Source organism: Phodopus roborovskii, unplaced genomic scaffold (assembly GCF_943737965.1).
Source record: "Phodopus roborovskii unplaced genomic scaffold, PHOROB, whole genome shotgun sequence".
Taxonomy (NCBI): domain Eukaryota; kingdom Metazoa; phylum Chordata; class Mammalia; order Rodentia; family Cricetidae; genus Phodopus; species Phodopus roborovskii.
Genome location: NW_026126514.1, coordinates 8906354 through 8922625, shown reverse-complemented (window position 1 = coordinate 8922625; position 16272 = coordinate 8906354). Strand labels below are relative to the sequence as shown.

General features: G+C 40.2%; 1 protein-coding gene across 3 annotated transcripts; it reads left to right on the top strand.

The window, feature by feature from the left end:
- The first annotated feature begins 495 nt into the window (after nucleotides 1-495).
- Trappc6b (trafficking protein particle complex subunit 6B) lies at nucleotides 496-11264 on the top strand. Of its 3 annotated transcripts, XM_051195888.1 has the most exons (6): nucleotides 498-801; nucleotides 2938-3005; nucleotides 4588-4705; nucleotides 6958-7041; nucleotides 10053-10146; nucleotides 10715-11264. In XM_051195888.1, exons 1-6 carry the CDS (start codon nucleotides 721-723, stop codon nucleotides 10744-10746), a joined length of 477 nt encoding a protein of 158 aa, XP_051051845.1. In that variant the 5' UTR covers nucleotides 498-720; the 3' UTR covers nucleotides 10747-11264. The 3 variants fall into 3 exon arrangements, with proteins under 3 accessions (XP_051051846.1, XP_051051848.1, XP_051051845.1); XM_051195889.1 differs by lacking the exon at nucleotides 6958-7041 and having other exon boundaries at nucleotides 496-801; XM_051195891.1 differs by lacking the exon at nucleotides 10053-10146 and having other exon boundaries at nucleotides 496-801.
- The last annotated feature ends 5008 nt before the right edge of the window (nucleotides 11265-16272 follow it).

Genomic DNA, 16272 nt, shown 5'->3' with positions numbered 1-16272 from the left:
CTGCATGTATGTATGTATAAGGGAATCGGATCCCCTAGGAGTTAAGATAGCTGTGGGCTGCCCTATGTGTGTTTGCGCGCTGGGAATCGAACCCCGGTCCTCTGGAAGAGCAGCCAATGCTCTTAACTGCTGAGGCATCTCTCTCTGCAGCCCTATTTATTTATTTTATTTTATTTATTCATTCATTCATTGGCAGAGGTGTCATTCTGTCTTTTACATTGGTCTCCATGTCATGGCAATCTCTGGCCTCAGTCCGCAGCGTGCTGGGATTATGATATTACACGCATCACGCCTGACTTCAAGGCAGACCCTTGGGTCTTTCCCCTCCAGCCCTATGCCACCTCGACTGTGCCTCGTCCTGGAGAAAAGACCTTTCTCCAATCTGTTGCAGCTCCTTCACTGCCCTCCCAGTGCCAGGGAGAGCCCTCCCAGTGCCAGGGAGAGCAGCGGAAGTCGCTCACCCGCAGACCGGAAATTGCTCACTCCCCGCGCCCGTCGCTACAGTCTTGGCGGGGTGTGGAGCTGTCACAGGGTCTGGTGGGCCCAGTGGCGGCGGCCCTGGGGAGGGCGCGGTCGGTCCACAGCGGCCTTCCGCGGCCTTGGCACCTGGGTAGGCCGCAGCTGCGCGCGGGGTGTGGCGCGGGCCGTGGCGCGGGCTAACGGGAACCGTGAGCCCTGCACTAATTGGAGTCGACTCGGCGCTGGAGGGATCGGCGAGAAATGGCGGACGAGGCGTTGTTTTTGCTGCTCCATAACGAGATGGTGTCCGGAGTATACAAGTCCGCCGAGCAAGGGGAAGTGGTGAGTGCCGCCACGCACCCTGGGGTCCTGCGGGACGCTTGCTGCCGTTCCTCTTGCGCCCCGCGGCCGCAGGCGCCCATTAGGATAGACCCAACTGGTCCCCCTCGAGGCATCCCACAGCTATAATAACCTGTGTGTCTACTGTCTCCTCCGAGATTTTTTCTCTCATCCCTTTCTGTTTTGTGCTTTCAGTTTGGTGTGTTGGTGTCCGTGTGTGCCTTTGAGTGCATGCCGCAGATTTTTTTTTTATAATTGGCCCTATGAGGATTCACCAGGAGGCTAACTGCAGAGCAGCTGATTTTGACATACCTAATTAATTTTCCTGGCGCTCCCCGCACTTCGAGAGGCCCACTACAGCTATCCCAGGGAGACTCTTCGCCCACCTTTCTCAGGTCTTGATTCACAATACCACTCCATACAATTCCAGGGCCGGACCCTGATGAACTTAGGAGTTAAAGCATAGGAAACTCAGCAATTTTTTTTTTTTTTTTAGCAATAATTATGAAACTACTTAAAATATTTTAAGAATTTGGTTAATAGTGAATGACATCGTGACCCCATCCTTCTGGAGGTTACATATAATGTGGAAATTCTTATTTCCTCATGATTTTTCTATTTAGTGGTTCTGGACCTTCTAGATAAAGAAGATTTAAACCCTTCCCTCAGACTTTAGGGGATAGAATTTAGTTAGTTGTTAATGTATTGGGTCGCAGTTAGGCATAAAATCACAGAAAGTTACCGAATTTTAGAAATGAGACAATCTGAAGTCACCTTTTTTTTTTTTTTTGAGACTGAGTCTCACTCTTTAGCCCTGGTTTGCCTGGAAATCAATTTGTTGATCAGGATGGACTGGAACTCACAGACATCCTCTTGACTTTGCTTCCCAAGTGCTGTCATTAATGGCTTATGCTGACACACCTGGCAGGAGCCCCTTTTTTAACCTGTTGATGAAGGGGTGAAGGCTACGGAATAGAATTATGAAAGAATAGGGACTTTGTTTTTGAGACAGGCTCTGGTTGGCTGGCCTGGAATTTGCTTTGTAAACTAGGTTGGCTTCAGACTCACAGAGATCTGCCTGCTTCTACTTCCCAGGTGTTTCTCAGTGGGGGACTTAAAGTTAGGGAATGGTGTGGTTCATTTGCTTGTTATGAAGAGAGCTCAGTGTCTCCTGAACTCCCCTTAGCAACAGTTGCAGAAAGGTGTTCCACAACTGGCACTGAGTTTTTTGTTAGCATGTGGCTCTGGGGTGAGCATTATCTCCTTAAGCGGTGTTACTTAATTGAAACATGGTGTGTGTGTGTGTGTGTGTGTGTGTGTGTGTGTGTGTGTGTGTATGTATGTGTGTATGTGTTTATTCTAGTGTCATCTTGAATTTATTTTTTAGCATTTCAAAATTGTCATTATACTACCAGCAGATGACTCTCCTGTTAAAGGTGCTTGTTGCCAAGTCTGAGACCCTGACTTGGATTCCTGGAACCCACATGATGGAAGGAGCAAAGCAACTCAGTTTGTCCAGATTCCCAAATGTACATTGTGAGCATGGCACCCATCTCTCCCCCCCCCACACACACACACCATGTAAGACAAATTTAGGGCTGTTAGGTTGTTTACTAACAAAGATGCCTGCTGCTAAGCCTGAGGACCTCAGTGGTATTCACGTGGTGGAAAGAGAACTGGAACCTGCAGATTGTCCTTTCACTTCTACCCGTGTGCCATCACGGGCCCCTCCAGATACTTACAGTAAAATGTTTAAGTAAGAAGTTGTTAATAAAAGTTTTGTTGTGAGAGTCTACCTGTTTATTTAGTTTTTAAGTTATTGTGAATTTGTTTCCCCCCTGGTTTTTTTCTTTGTAAGTGGTATATAGAAATGGTGCTTATTAAAAAAACAATGTTTGTGTCTGTGTGTGTCTGTGTCCCTGAGTGTGCCTTGTGAGTGTCATAGTGCACATGTGGAGGTCAGAGAACCCCTGGAGTCATTTCTCTCTTATCTAGCATGGCTCCCATGGGTTAAGTCATCAGGGTTGGTGGCAAGTACCTTTACCTGCTGAGCCATCATTCTGGCCTCTGATTTCTGTTTTAAAATATAGATGTCTTAGAATTCTAAGAGTCTTCAAAACTTTTTTTTTTTTTTGATAGGAAAATGGACGATGTATTACTAAGCTGGAAAACATGGGGTTCCGAGTGGGACAAGGATTGATAGAAAGGTGAGCAGTATGTATTTGAAAATTTTCTTCCAGGTAGGTTATGAACACAGAAGTTCGATTTCAAATCATTACAGAAAACTTGAGATATTTTGATTTTAATTTTTAATTCTTTTCTATTGTAGTTAACAGATGGCCCTGGGTTCTACCACTGGGAAAAAAAAAATTCTCTTTAGATATGATGCTAGGAGCTGGATAGATGGCTCAGTGGTTAAGAGCACTGACTGGTCTTCCAGAGGACCTGGGTTCAATTCCTAGCACCCACATGATTGCTCACAACTGTCTCTAACTCCAGTTCCAGGGGAGCCAACACTCTTACACAGATATACATGCAGTCAAAACACCAATGCATATAAAATAATAAATTATAGATCTGATGCTACTGCTGGGCATTGGTGGCTCACCTTTAATCCCAGCACTCGGGAGGCAGAGGCAGGTGGATCTCTGTGAGTCCTAAGCCAGTCTGGTCTACAGAGCGAGTTCCAGGACAGGCTCCAAATCAATGCAGAGAAACCCTGTCTCGAAAAACAACAACAAAAAAAAAAAAAAAAAAAAAAAAAGCAAAAAGATCTGATGCTAGTTTAATTCTGTCATTCAGGTTTTATTATTTTTGTTTATGAAAGTGGCCTTGCTATTCTTCCTGTCAGATCTCTGAGTACTGGGATTAGAACCATTCTCTACTGTGCCTAGCTTCAAATGTTATGTTTTCATAATTGAGGAAGGCCTATTTTACATAGGTGATTTTTTTTTTCTCCCCTGAAAATGTTAATATATTGAGATACTCATTTACAGCCTGATTGCATTTTCTGCTTATGGCTTAGTTGGTTTTTAAAAAACTGAATAGAATTTTGTTTAATTGCATAGAAATGCCTTAAAGTCTATGTTCATGGACTACTTCTTTCTTTTGCTTTTTTCTATACCTTTCTGAATATCTAAATAGTTGAATTTAGATTAGATTAAATTTTACATAAAACTCTCCAGTTGTGCTATATACTTTTTTTTTCAAGACAGCCCTAGCTGTCCTGGAACTTGCTCTGTAGACCAGGTTGGCCTCTAATTCACAGAGCTTTGCCTGTCTCTGCCTCCCGAGTGCTAGTATTAAAGGTGTGTGCCATCACTGCCTGGCTATTTATTTATTTATTTATTTATTTATTTATTATTTATTGAGGTAGAGTTTCATAGTGTAGCCCAGCCTCCCAACCTGCCCTGGAACTCACATAGTCCAGGTTAACTTCAGACCTGTGGAGACCTCACTTAAGCCTCCAGAGTGCTTGGATTCTGGGCACCAACCACCATGCCCAAATAAGCATTTTTGTTGTTTTCACGTGCTAGTTTGAATTCTCACTGAAAGTATGGCTGACTAATAACTAATAGAATCTTGAGCCACATAATTATGTAACATACTGTAAATCCACTTGGCTGAGACTTTGCTTGGTGCTTGTTTATCATTGTATGACTGTCAATAAATGTTTAGTGCTTGTGGTGTTTAGAAATTAGTTAATAATTTGCCCCTTGTTAGAAAAATATTCCCCCTTTGTTTTCTTTGGAAGAAATACATTGTATTACTTCTAGTTGATCTTCTTAGGTTTACAAAAGATACTGCAAGGTTCAAGGATGAATTAGACATCATGAAGTTTATATGTAAAGATTTTTGGACTACAGTATTCAAGAAACAAATTGACAATCTAAGGACAAATCATCAGGTATTTAGATAAATCTTTTGTTGTTTTGAAGACCTATTTTTAAAGTCACTTAAAGTGAATGTCCTTCTTATCACGTATTTACTTACTTGTTGCCATGACGTATGTGTGAATGTAGCTGCTTTCCTGGCACAGTGAAGTGACAGGGCGGCTTCTGGGAGTTCACGGGATCCAGTGAGATTGTGAGGCTTGTGCACAAGTGCTTTTACCTGCTGAGCTATCTTTGTTGCCCTTAGTTTACTTATTGAAATTAATCTTTTTAAGGATTTATTTTTATGTTCATAAGAGCACCTTGTGCATTCAGTGGCCAGAAGAGCGTGTTGGATTCCTTGTAGCTGGAGTTATAAAAGGTTGTGAGCTTTAGTGTGTTTGCTAAGCACTTAACCTGGGTCCTTTGCAAAGATTTCAAGTGATTTTCATAGCTGAGCCATCTCACTCTCCAGCCCCCTAGAACTCTTTTTTTTTTTTTTTTTTTTTTTTTTAAACAGGTGGTGATGGTGGTGAGGGGAAGATAACTTCATGTTTTACTAATGTTATTGATAAGTCAGTCTTTTTCTCTAGTAGGGTAAAGTGAATTAGGAGGAAGTAGTTATCAGTAACTATAACTGTTTCTTTCCTCTAATTATATAAGTTGTGTTAAAATTAAAATGTAGCAACAGGAGACAGAGGCAGGTGGATCTCTAAGTTTGAGGCTAGCCTGGTCTACATAGTGAGTTCCAGGACAGCCAGAGCTACACAGAGAAACCCTGTCTTGGGAAAAAAACAAACAAAAAAACAAGTTGAAAATGGGGCTGGGAAGATGGCTCAGTGGTTAAGTGCCTGTATTGCTCTTCTGGAGTAAATGAGTTTGGTTCTCAGTGCCCATAACAGATGTCTCACAAATTCTTGAAATGACTGCTTCAGGAGGATTCTCTGTGTCTGGCATTTTTTGGAATCCACATGCATGCATGCATACATACATACATACTTATAAACACATAATTAAAAATAAAATAACCCATCTGGGCATGGTGGCACATGCCTTTAGTCCCAGCACTTGAGAGGCAGAGGCCATTGAAAAGCTGAGCTTGAGGCCAGTCTACATAGCAAGTTCTAGGACAGTTAGGGTTATACAACAAACAAACAAACAAACAAACAAAACAAAATAACCCTCTATCAGTGGGCAAAGAGACACCCCTTTTTGGTAGTTTTTTAGAGCTGGGGCTTTCTGCATTCCAGTTGGCAGGAACGTCATTCATGGCAGTGACTCAGGGAAAAGTGCTGAGAAAGACAACAGTCTGTGGTTTAAACCTGAGTAACTCATTGCTTACAAGTTTGTGTGACTGGGTCTATGAGTAGCTGCGGACAAAACGACCTTTTAGCGTTACTGGAGGGTCCCTGGACACAGCTCTTCATTCCACTGACCAGAAATTATAAAATGGGCCTTCTTTTCCAATAAAACTGTTAGAACTGGGAACAACATCTTTAGAATGTGGCACAAGAGTAATTGGTTTAGGAATGATTCTTTATCATTCAGTAAATATGATAGTATTCAGAGTCAAACTATATCATATTTATATCTTTAGAATAACTTCTAAAGCCTAATTCCTAGGCCATATTTAACTCTTAAATAACTTGCTTTGGTTTGGTTAGAGAGATGGCTCAGTGTTAAGAGCGTGTACTATTATAACAGAGGCCCTGAGTTCAGGTCCCGGTATCTCTGTCAGGTGCTCACAACTGTCTATAATTCCAGCTCCAGGGGATCTGATGTCTTTTCTCTTCTCAGTGAGCAGCTGCACTCATGTGCACATTCCCATACACAGATACATACAAACTTTTTTTTAAAATATTTTTTAAGACAGGGTTCTCTGCCTACCAGCCTTAGATGTTCTGGAACTTGCTTTGTTTAACAGGCTAGCCTCAAACTCACAAAGATCTGCCTGCCTCTGCCTCCTGAGTGCGAGGTGTGTACCACCATCGCCTGGCCCACACAGTTTTTAAAAAAATGAATCTTAAAAAAGAACTTGTTTGGATGTGTTCTTTTTGTTTATTCATTGACTCATTTACTTATGTATCTGTCTAACTACCTACTTACCTACCTGTCTTATCTATTTTATCTATTTGGGTGTTGAGACAGAGATCCACTCTGTATCCCAGGCTGCTGACTTTGTGATGAAATCACAGCCATGGGAAACTACACTCACCAAGGGTAGGGTAATTTCTAAAGACTGTAGACTACACTGACTTTTGATACTATTTCTTGATTTTTAAAACAGGGCATTTATGTACTTCAAGACAACAAATTTCGACTACTTACTCAGCTGTCTGCAGGAAAACAATATTTAGAACATGCATCAAAGGTATTTAATAGAATTTGGTTTTGTACGAAAACAAAAATAGAATTAACAGGGAAAATTACAAAACCAATCATAGCAGATTGAAATTGAACATAGTAATTTCAACAACTCATTGGAAATCCCATACCCATGTTCTTAAGTGATCCTCTTTTGTTTAAAGTAGATTTTCTTTCTTTCTTTCTTTTTTTTTTTTTTTTTAGATATTCTACTTTATTATTTTGCATGTATGAGTGTTTTGCCTGTTTATATGCTGTGCACCATATATGTGCCAATGCTTGAGGAGGTGGTGAGCTTCCATATACGTGTTGGAAATTGAATTCCTGTCTTTTGTAAGACTAACAAGTGGCTTAACCATTGAGCCAACTTTCTAGCCCCCTCTTTTTTTCTTAACCTGAATGTTAAAAATCTATATTAAAAAAAATATCTCATAATCAACTGTTTTGCCGGTGGTGTCAAGTCAGTGGCACATGCCTTAAATCCCAGCACTCAGCAGGTAGTGGTAGGCCTGTTTGATTGAGGCCAGCCTGGGCTACAGAGTGAGTTCCAGGACAGCCAGGGCTACACAGAGAAACCTCATCTCAATAAAACAACAAACAAGTAAGTAAGTATACTGTTTCAATAAATAGTAATTTTGCTTATACCATTTGGTTTAAGCCATTTTCTATGAAACAGAAGACTTGTTGACTGTTAGCTCCTGAGTACCTGAGTAGGGCTATAGAGACCAATAAGAGAGACACTCAGTACCAGTGAATGTAGACATACTCCAGATTCTTTAATATGGTGTTGTTACCGAAATACAGATACTCAGACACAGACATTAGCTGTACAGAATGTGTTACCTCAGAGCTTCTCATCTCCTTTGGTAGGCTAAAATGTTTAAGAAGTATAATTGTCATTTGTTTCTAAAAGTTTGTTTCATGTTAAGTATATCTGTATTTCTAGGGTTTGTGTGGATTTTGCCTTTAATCATAAGTCAATGAGTAAACAGATGCATTAAAGAACCTAACACACTTTAGGGGGTTTTGTTTTTGGAGGAGAGACAGGATATCACTTTGTAGATTGTCTGGTCTGAAACTTCCTGTGTAGACCAGGCTCTCCTGGAACTCACAGAGATCTGATACCTCTGCCTCTTAAGTGGTGGTATTAAAGGCCTATGATGTCACCGTGCCTGACAGAATAACAGATTTTAATATAAGGATTCCTTTGAAATAATTAAAGTATCTAGTCAAGTATAATTTGCTATTTATCTGTAAATATTTGTTTTCTTCAGTTTTCTATTAATGCCTTAAAATTGTCATACAAAGGTAATAGGTTTCATGATTCTTCTCTCGTGTATGCTTTGTTCTTATTGGCCCTCCCCCTCCCCTTACCTCTTCTTGTTTGCCTACCCCTGCTGACCTCCTACTCCTAATAGCCTTCCTTCTGTCTTTATGTCTGAAGTACTACATTGTCCTCTTCTAAAAAAGAAATTCCTCCCATATATGAAATAGTTTGCAAATACAGTGAATTTACACTTCAAGCATATACACATACACACACACACACTTTTTTTTTATTATTCACATTTTAGTGTTTTTAGTTCTCACTTTGAGGCATCTTAGTTTCTTTAGTTGTGAAGAATGGTTAAAGATTTTGCTGGGGGACTGGATTGATGGCTCAGCAGTTATGAGCACTTACCACAAAGCCCAGGCTGGTCTCCAACTTGTAGTGATCTGATCCTTTTACCTAAGTCCACTGAGTGCTAGGATTACAGATAAGCCTCATCACTAGGCTTTAAGTCTTAAACAAGATGAGATATGTTTGGTTGTGGGACGTTGGATATGTTGGCATGCTTGTAATTCCAGTGCTTGGCAGACAGAAGCTGGAAGACCAGGAGTTAACTACATGGGAAGTTTGAGGGCCTGGTTGATCTACATGAGAGCCTGTCTCAAGGGATAAAACAAAAAACAAACAAAACACACACACACAAGGAAAAAAAGCAGTATTGATAGGAAGGCCGATAAAATAGGTAAGAAATTAAGGAGACCTCAGTGACTAGGAAAAGAACTAGTTAAGTATTGTGCTAAGTGTCTAGTTAGATCCCTGTGCACAGCCTGGAGAACACAAGCTAACTTTGTTGTTTAACTAAAAACCTAGCTCTCTGTTTTTGTTACAATATCTGTGCTGTTACTTTCTTTTTAGTTAGAGGTGGCATGGTGCGGGGACTCTATGTTGCCCAAGTTGGTCTCCGATTCCTGCCTCAAGATATGATTCTTGTTCCTTAGCCTGAAGAGCTGAAGTACAGGGGTATACCACCAGTGGCTTTTCACACCTCCCCCAATCCTCCCTTTTGTTTTTTTGAAACACCATCTTGTTGTAATTTTTTGAAAAAAAAAAAAAAGGCTCAAGAGAGAAAGATGCCGTGCAACAGAGTTCAAGTGGAGGGTTTATTAGGGGAAAGAGATCATAAAAAGGGGAAGGGGAGAGGAGAGACGGGAGAGGAGAGACTGACCTCAAAGGACAGGAGAAGCAGGAGAGAGAAAGGAGAAAGAGGGAGAAGAATAGAGATAGAGGGAGGGAGAAGGATAGAGATAGACAGAGGGAGAGAAAGAAAGAGATGGGAAGTGGACAGGGCCTTTGACAAGGGAACATAGTGAATGTGCACAGGTGGTGGTCTTAGTGGCTGCAGCTGAGCTCTATCCTGTGAGAACCACAAGGCCAGGCCAGTACAGATGCTTAAGTACTAACAGCTCTCACTATGTGCCTCTGGCTGTTTTTCTCACTGAGATAGATCAGGCTGGCCTTTAACTCAGAGATGAGCCTGCTTCTCTTTGCTAAGTGTTGGGATTAACGACCAGCTTCACAACTTACTTCACTTCTTACTCCTGCCTTTTCCTCTTCTTCCTTGTTTGTCCTCCTTTTTAAATACAGCAATGATGTGTTGATATCGCAGCTTAAATCAATTCCGTGTTTACCAATTGCTTATTGGTTTACTAAAACCTTACCATTTTTTGTATTCCCCCCCCCCTTTTTAGTATCTAGCATTTACATGTGGCTTAATCAGAGGTGGCTTGTCAAACTTGGGAATAAAAAGTATTGTAACAGCTGAAGTATCTTCAATGCCTGCCTGTAAGTTTTTCTATCTTACATATGTTTTAAGTAATTTTTCAGGTCTTTTTCTTTTAAATGTACAGGGAACTAAAAATGCTGAAACTTTCATTTTAGTATCACTTATTTCACATTTATTTTAGAATATGTTTCACTCAAGGTACTAAGAACAAAAATTAATTTTCACTGTATTATTTTTCTGTCCACTGACAAATTAGTAATCTCCAAACATAGTTACTCACGACTTTAATCCCAGCTCTGAGGAAGCAGAGGCAGGCAGTCTTTGTGAGTACAAAGCTTGCCTGGTTGGGTCTACATAGTGAGCTCCAAGCCAGGGTTACATAAGGAGACTCTGTCTCAAAATGGGGGGATGGGGGAGGTGAGACAGAGAGACAGACCCAGGATGTAGGAAAGACACCTCATAAACTAGACAATCACCCAATGGAATAGGGTTTATTGAGTACCTTAAGGAGTGTAAAAAGACCTTTTGACATTGCAAGTTCTTTGAGTAAAACTACTTCCTGAATGGAAAAGAATATGCTTGTTTTCCTTATGCCTGAAATCAAAGAATAATTGTTCTGTGTTCCAGGCAAATTTCAGGTAATGATACAGAAGCTGTAGAGTGCACTGAAACACAAGAGAGAAGACTCCTGTGCAAAGTATTCAAGTTCTGATGTCACCTTGTCATTGCTGTTGATGCTAAAGCAAAGGTGTTCTCTTACCAGATTCACATAGACCAAATCAGAGTCGATAAAAGGTCTTCCCACCATGATATAAACTAACTGAACTGTTTAGTGATTTCAGTGAACTAGACACCAAGATGTAAGTTCTTTATTTTAGACATCTTTATTTCCTAAGTGTGATATGTATGTAACCATAGATTGAGAAGTGAAACTCAGGGTGTGTTGAATTACTGTATATAAAAATATGCACCAATCAGAATAGTTTGTATTCAAATGACCAAAATTTGTTAAATCTGTTTTAGTTATTTAAAAAAAACAAGCCACTATGCTAAATTAAGCTTAATTTTTATTGTATTTATAATTTATTTCTGTTAAGAGAATTTGTATGCTTATATAAGGATTTCATTTATACATTATATATATGTATATATATAAATACATATGTTACTCTCTAAATTGCTTGAGAATTCAATTTTACTTTAATAGATTTCAGTCCTTGAGATTAATCAGAGTAAATCTAGATTAGTTGGTAACTCTGATGCCAGAAAATATTAGGTATGCTGAGTAGTAATTTTTATACTTACTCTTGTTCACATGTTATCCTTTGAAAAATATTTCATTTTAGTGTATGTGTGCGTGTGTGTGTGTGTGTGTGTGTGTGTGTGTGTGTGTGTGTGGTGTGAATTTTTCTATCTGTTCTGTTGATGAAACTTAGGTTGATTCCATAAGTTAGCACTTATAAGAATGATTTATTAATTTGGAGCCTTTCAGGTAAATACCTCAGTGCTGTAGTTGGACCACATAGTAGGTCTTTTTTGAGGAGCCTCCATACTAGCGGAACAAATTTAATTCTCAGCACCACCATTTTCATAGCATAACCAGAATTTGTTTTCTTGTTAAATCAGTGCCAGGCTGCCTCTGAGATGGGATCTCAAGTTTTCAGTTCTCTCCTGACTGGTGGTATTGAACACTTCTTATTATGATTACTAGTCATTTGTACCATCTTTTTGAGAACTATATACTCATTCCATTAGTTAATGTGTATTTTGTTATTTGTAGCCAAAAAAAGCAAACAAACAAAAAAACAAACCAAACTTCTTTTAGTAAAAACAAGGAGAAAGTTAAGTTATAAGGAAAACTGAATATGCTTTTTCTTGAGGTTATAGCAGACTTAAAAGGTTTACATTGCCAGGTGATGGTGGTGCAGGCCTTTAGTCCCAGCATTCGGGAGGCAGTCAGACAGATCTCTGTGAGCTCCAAAGCTACACAAAGAAACTCTGTCTTGAAAAACCAAAAGAAAAAAAAAAGTTTATGTATAAAAATAAAGTCATAGCTGGGTGGTGGTGGCACAGTCCTTTAATCCCAGCACTCGGGAGGCAGAGGCAGGCAGATCTCTGTGAGTTCGAGGCCAGCCTGGCCTACAAATTGAGTTCCAGGACTGCTGGGGCTGTTACACAGAGAAACCCTGTCTCAAAAAACGAAAAGACAAAAACAACAAAAAAGTTCTGTATATATTGGGCTTGGAGAGATGGCTCAAAGGTTAAGAGCAATGACTGCTCTTCTAGAAGTTCTGAGTTCAATTCCCAACAACTGCATGGTAGCTCACAACCATCTATAATGAGATCTGGTGCCCTCTTCTGGCATGTAGGCATACATTTGGGCAGAACACTATATATACCTAATAAAATCTTTTAAAAAAGTCATAAAGTACTACAGAAAATATGAGGTTACTTTTATGATCTTCTGGTAAAGGTCTTTCCAAAACAAAAGTAGAAAAATGGTAAAGGAAAATAGCAAAAACCAAACTAAACCAAAACAAAAATCCGTAAACATCTATATTGGTTAGGTTTCCATTGTTGTGATAGAAAACTATGGCCAAGAGCAGCTTGGGCAGGAAAGGGTTTATTTGATTTCCATATCTCTAGCCACAGGAACTGAAACAGAAGCCATGGAGGCATGATGCTTACTGACTTGTTCCACTTGTTTTCATACACAATCCAGGACCATCTGCCTGGGCCTTCTCGTGTTAGTCATTAATCAGGAAAACAACCCACAGGCGTGCTTACAAGCCAGTTTTTTCTCAATTGACTTGTTTTTCTTCCTAAATGACTTTAGCTTATGTCAAGTTGACAAAAAATCTAACCAGCACATCTCTTCTACAAATGCCTGGAAAGTAATACACATATGCAAAAGACTGAAACAGCATCATTATACTAATACTACACACAGTAATCAACCAGGGTGGATTAAAGACTTAAACATAAAAACTGAAAAACTGGCCTTGTGATGTGGTTCAGTTAGTAGAGTACTTGCCTAGCATTCCTGAAGTCCTAAATCCCATCACCAGGAATGTATAAATGGCATGCATGCACACAATACCAGCACTCAGGAGGTGGAGGTGGAGTGGGGGTGGGGTTAGAAATACAAGGCCATATTCAGCTACGTAAGATCCTGTCTCAAACAGAACAATAAGTTCTATAAGAGATGAAGAAAGCATAAAATGGGTCCTGGTAATAATTTCTGGGCTTGCCAATGCTGAGCAGGGGCAGCAGAAGACGGAAGATAAACCTGGAGAAGCTGCATGGCCAAGGCCTTGAGAATAAGCAGCCCAGTAGACTAAAAGAAAATAACTCAAACATCTAAAGGTACATAAAGAGCTTCTACAACTCAGGGCTGTGATTGCTGCTGAATTGCCCAGGATCCATATGTGGTGTGGGAATAACCCTAATTGAACTCAGTGGGTGATTAAAAAAAGACATGTAAGGAAGGGGGTGGTGTTGGGAAGAATGAGGGTCCTGGAGGGAGAGGGAGGGTGAAGAATGTGGGATGAATTTGATCAAAATACATTATATACATATATGACATTGTCAAAAATATTTTTTCGTCCTTAAAAAGAGCTCTTATAACTCAGCAGAAAACAGCCTGATTGAAAACAGCTAGGACTGAATAGACATTTTCTCCAAAGAAGGAATACAAATGACCATATGAGTATGAAAACATACTCAGTGCTGAAATGCTCAACGTTGCACAGGAAAACACAAACAGAACCATAACATATTACTTCACAGTGCTTAGTGTGGCCAGTATAAAATATAATATGATTGATGTGTGTGCCTGTGAAATAAAATATGTTGCTGACAATGTAGAGACATTAGATCCCTTGATCCCTTGTGTACTCTTTAGGATATAAATTAGTTCAGCTATCTGCTATAGAAAGCAAAAAGTGGGGGGAAAATTACAAGCAGTATTCTCCTTTCCACCACGCAGCTGGCTAAGCTTTTGCTGTACTCAGGAACAAATTTTGAGATGAGATCCTAAAAACAAAAATTCATTGTAAATTATGGGTGCACACACATATACATATACACATGAATATATACCTATATAGTGTTAACAGCCTCATGCAGGCCTCAGGGACTTTGACTCGATGTGTTAGAGATCTTGTGTTGAAGACACACAAACACACAATACATATATACATGCCTATACTATACACACACTCTTATATCACTCATATTGTATACTGGCCACCCTAAGCACTGTGAAGGAATATTTGTGTTTTCCTGTGTAATGTTGAGCATTCCAGCACTGAGTATGTTTCCACATTCATTTGTTCATTTGTATTCCTTTGGAGAAATGTCTATTTAGTCCCAGCTAGCTACTGAGTGGTAAGAAGTGGAGATTCCTCAGTTTCTGGCTGCAGTTAGCATCACAGCTTACCCTAGGCCTAGATAACAGGATCTCTTAGCCCTGAACAGCAGTGAGTGTTTTAGGGCTTGTCTAGGTCTGTAAGTCAAGATTCCTTAGCCTGTAAAATATAAATACATTAGCACTTTTGGCTCAGGTTCTCCCATTGTGACCTTGATAACTAATTCTCCAGTGCTCAAGGCTAGCAGTTCCTTTCTTCTGGCTCTTTCTACTCTTTTAGTCTCAGCTCTCCCTTCAGCCAACAAAAGCATTTTAAAAGCCCAAGTGTTTGTTTTGGCTTCTCGTTTCAGGATATAGTCAGGCCTGGAAAGTCAAGGAGTTAGGAGCTTGAAGCAGCTGGTCAAGTTGTATCTACAATTAGGAAGCAGAGAGATTAAGTCTAGAATCCCCAAGCAGGGATTGGTCCTACCCAGATAAAGTGAGCCTTCCCACCTTAGTTAACCTGATCAAGATAAATCATCACAGACATTCTTGAAGCCTTAATCTGTTTAATTCCTCACAGATGATCCTCCAGGCCTTTCTCCTTTAGGCAATTCTAGATCTTGTCAAATTGATAATTACCATTCCCTCCCTCTGCTGTCATTTTTTTCCTTTTTGCTTTTGAGACAGGGTTTCATATAGCCCAAGCTGACCTCACACTTGATACATACTTGATGTAGCTGGGAGCCTTCAACTTCTGACCCCCCTACCTCCACTCCAAGAGCTGGGGTTGTAAACACCATACCTAGTTTCATATGATGCTGGATCAAACCCAGGGCTTAATTCATGTTGGTCAAAGATTCTGCTAACTGAATTACATCCCCAACCCCTGCTTTTTCCTTTGGGGATGGGTGGGTGGGTCTGCTCAGCCTGCACTACAAAAAAATAGGTCAGAAATGGCCACTCAAGAGAAACTTTTTTTTTCCTAAGGGGTTTCTTTGTGTAGTCCTGGCTGTCCTAGAACTTGCTCTGTAGAACAGGCTGGCCTCAAACTCATAGAGATCTGCTTGCCTCTGCCTCCTGAGTGCTGTGACTAAAGGTGTATACCACCACTGCCTGGCCAGAAACATTTTCTTGATCACAGTGATGCAGTACTAGAGGAGGCAGAGCAGGTGAGTCTTTCAGTTGATCTAAGTGAACCTGCACACACCCACCCACCATCCATCCATCCATAGAAAGGTGTGTGTTTGGACCAATCATAACCATGGAAGCTGTATGCCTGTAGTACCAATCACACCCACAGAGGTTTGCCCTTGGGCCAATTAAAGCCTTGCATTTTTAGCATCTGTCTCAATAGTCTTGCTAGATCGCTGGGAAAGCGTTCCCTCTCTAGCCTAGGTTTCATGGCAAGGCTTGTGATAGCAGACTTCTGCAAATTGTTTCAAACAGTCCTGGCTGAGGCATTGCTTTTAGGATCAAGGGCTATCATCTATAATTGTAGTGCATGTTTTTGAAAAAATATTTAATTTTTTGAGATTATAATATAATCAGATTTTCCTGCTTCCTTTCTCTCACATATTCCCTCCTTACTCTTCCAAATCTATGACCTCTCATTTTTTAAAATTATTTTTTATTTAAGTTAAAAACAATCTTATTTTACATACCAATCCTAGTTCCCTCTCCCTATCCTCCCATTCCTCCTCCCCCATGTCGTCACTTTTCATTAGTTTATATTTAAGGCATCTGAGGAAGCTTGTGCTACCATGTGGGTAGTCTAACAGCTATTTGACTGATAGCTGTTTTGTTCAAGTCAGCCAGGATGATAAGGTAGAGTCCA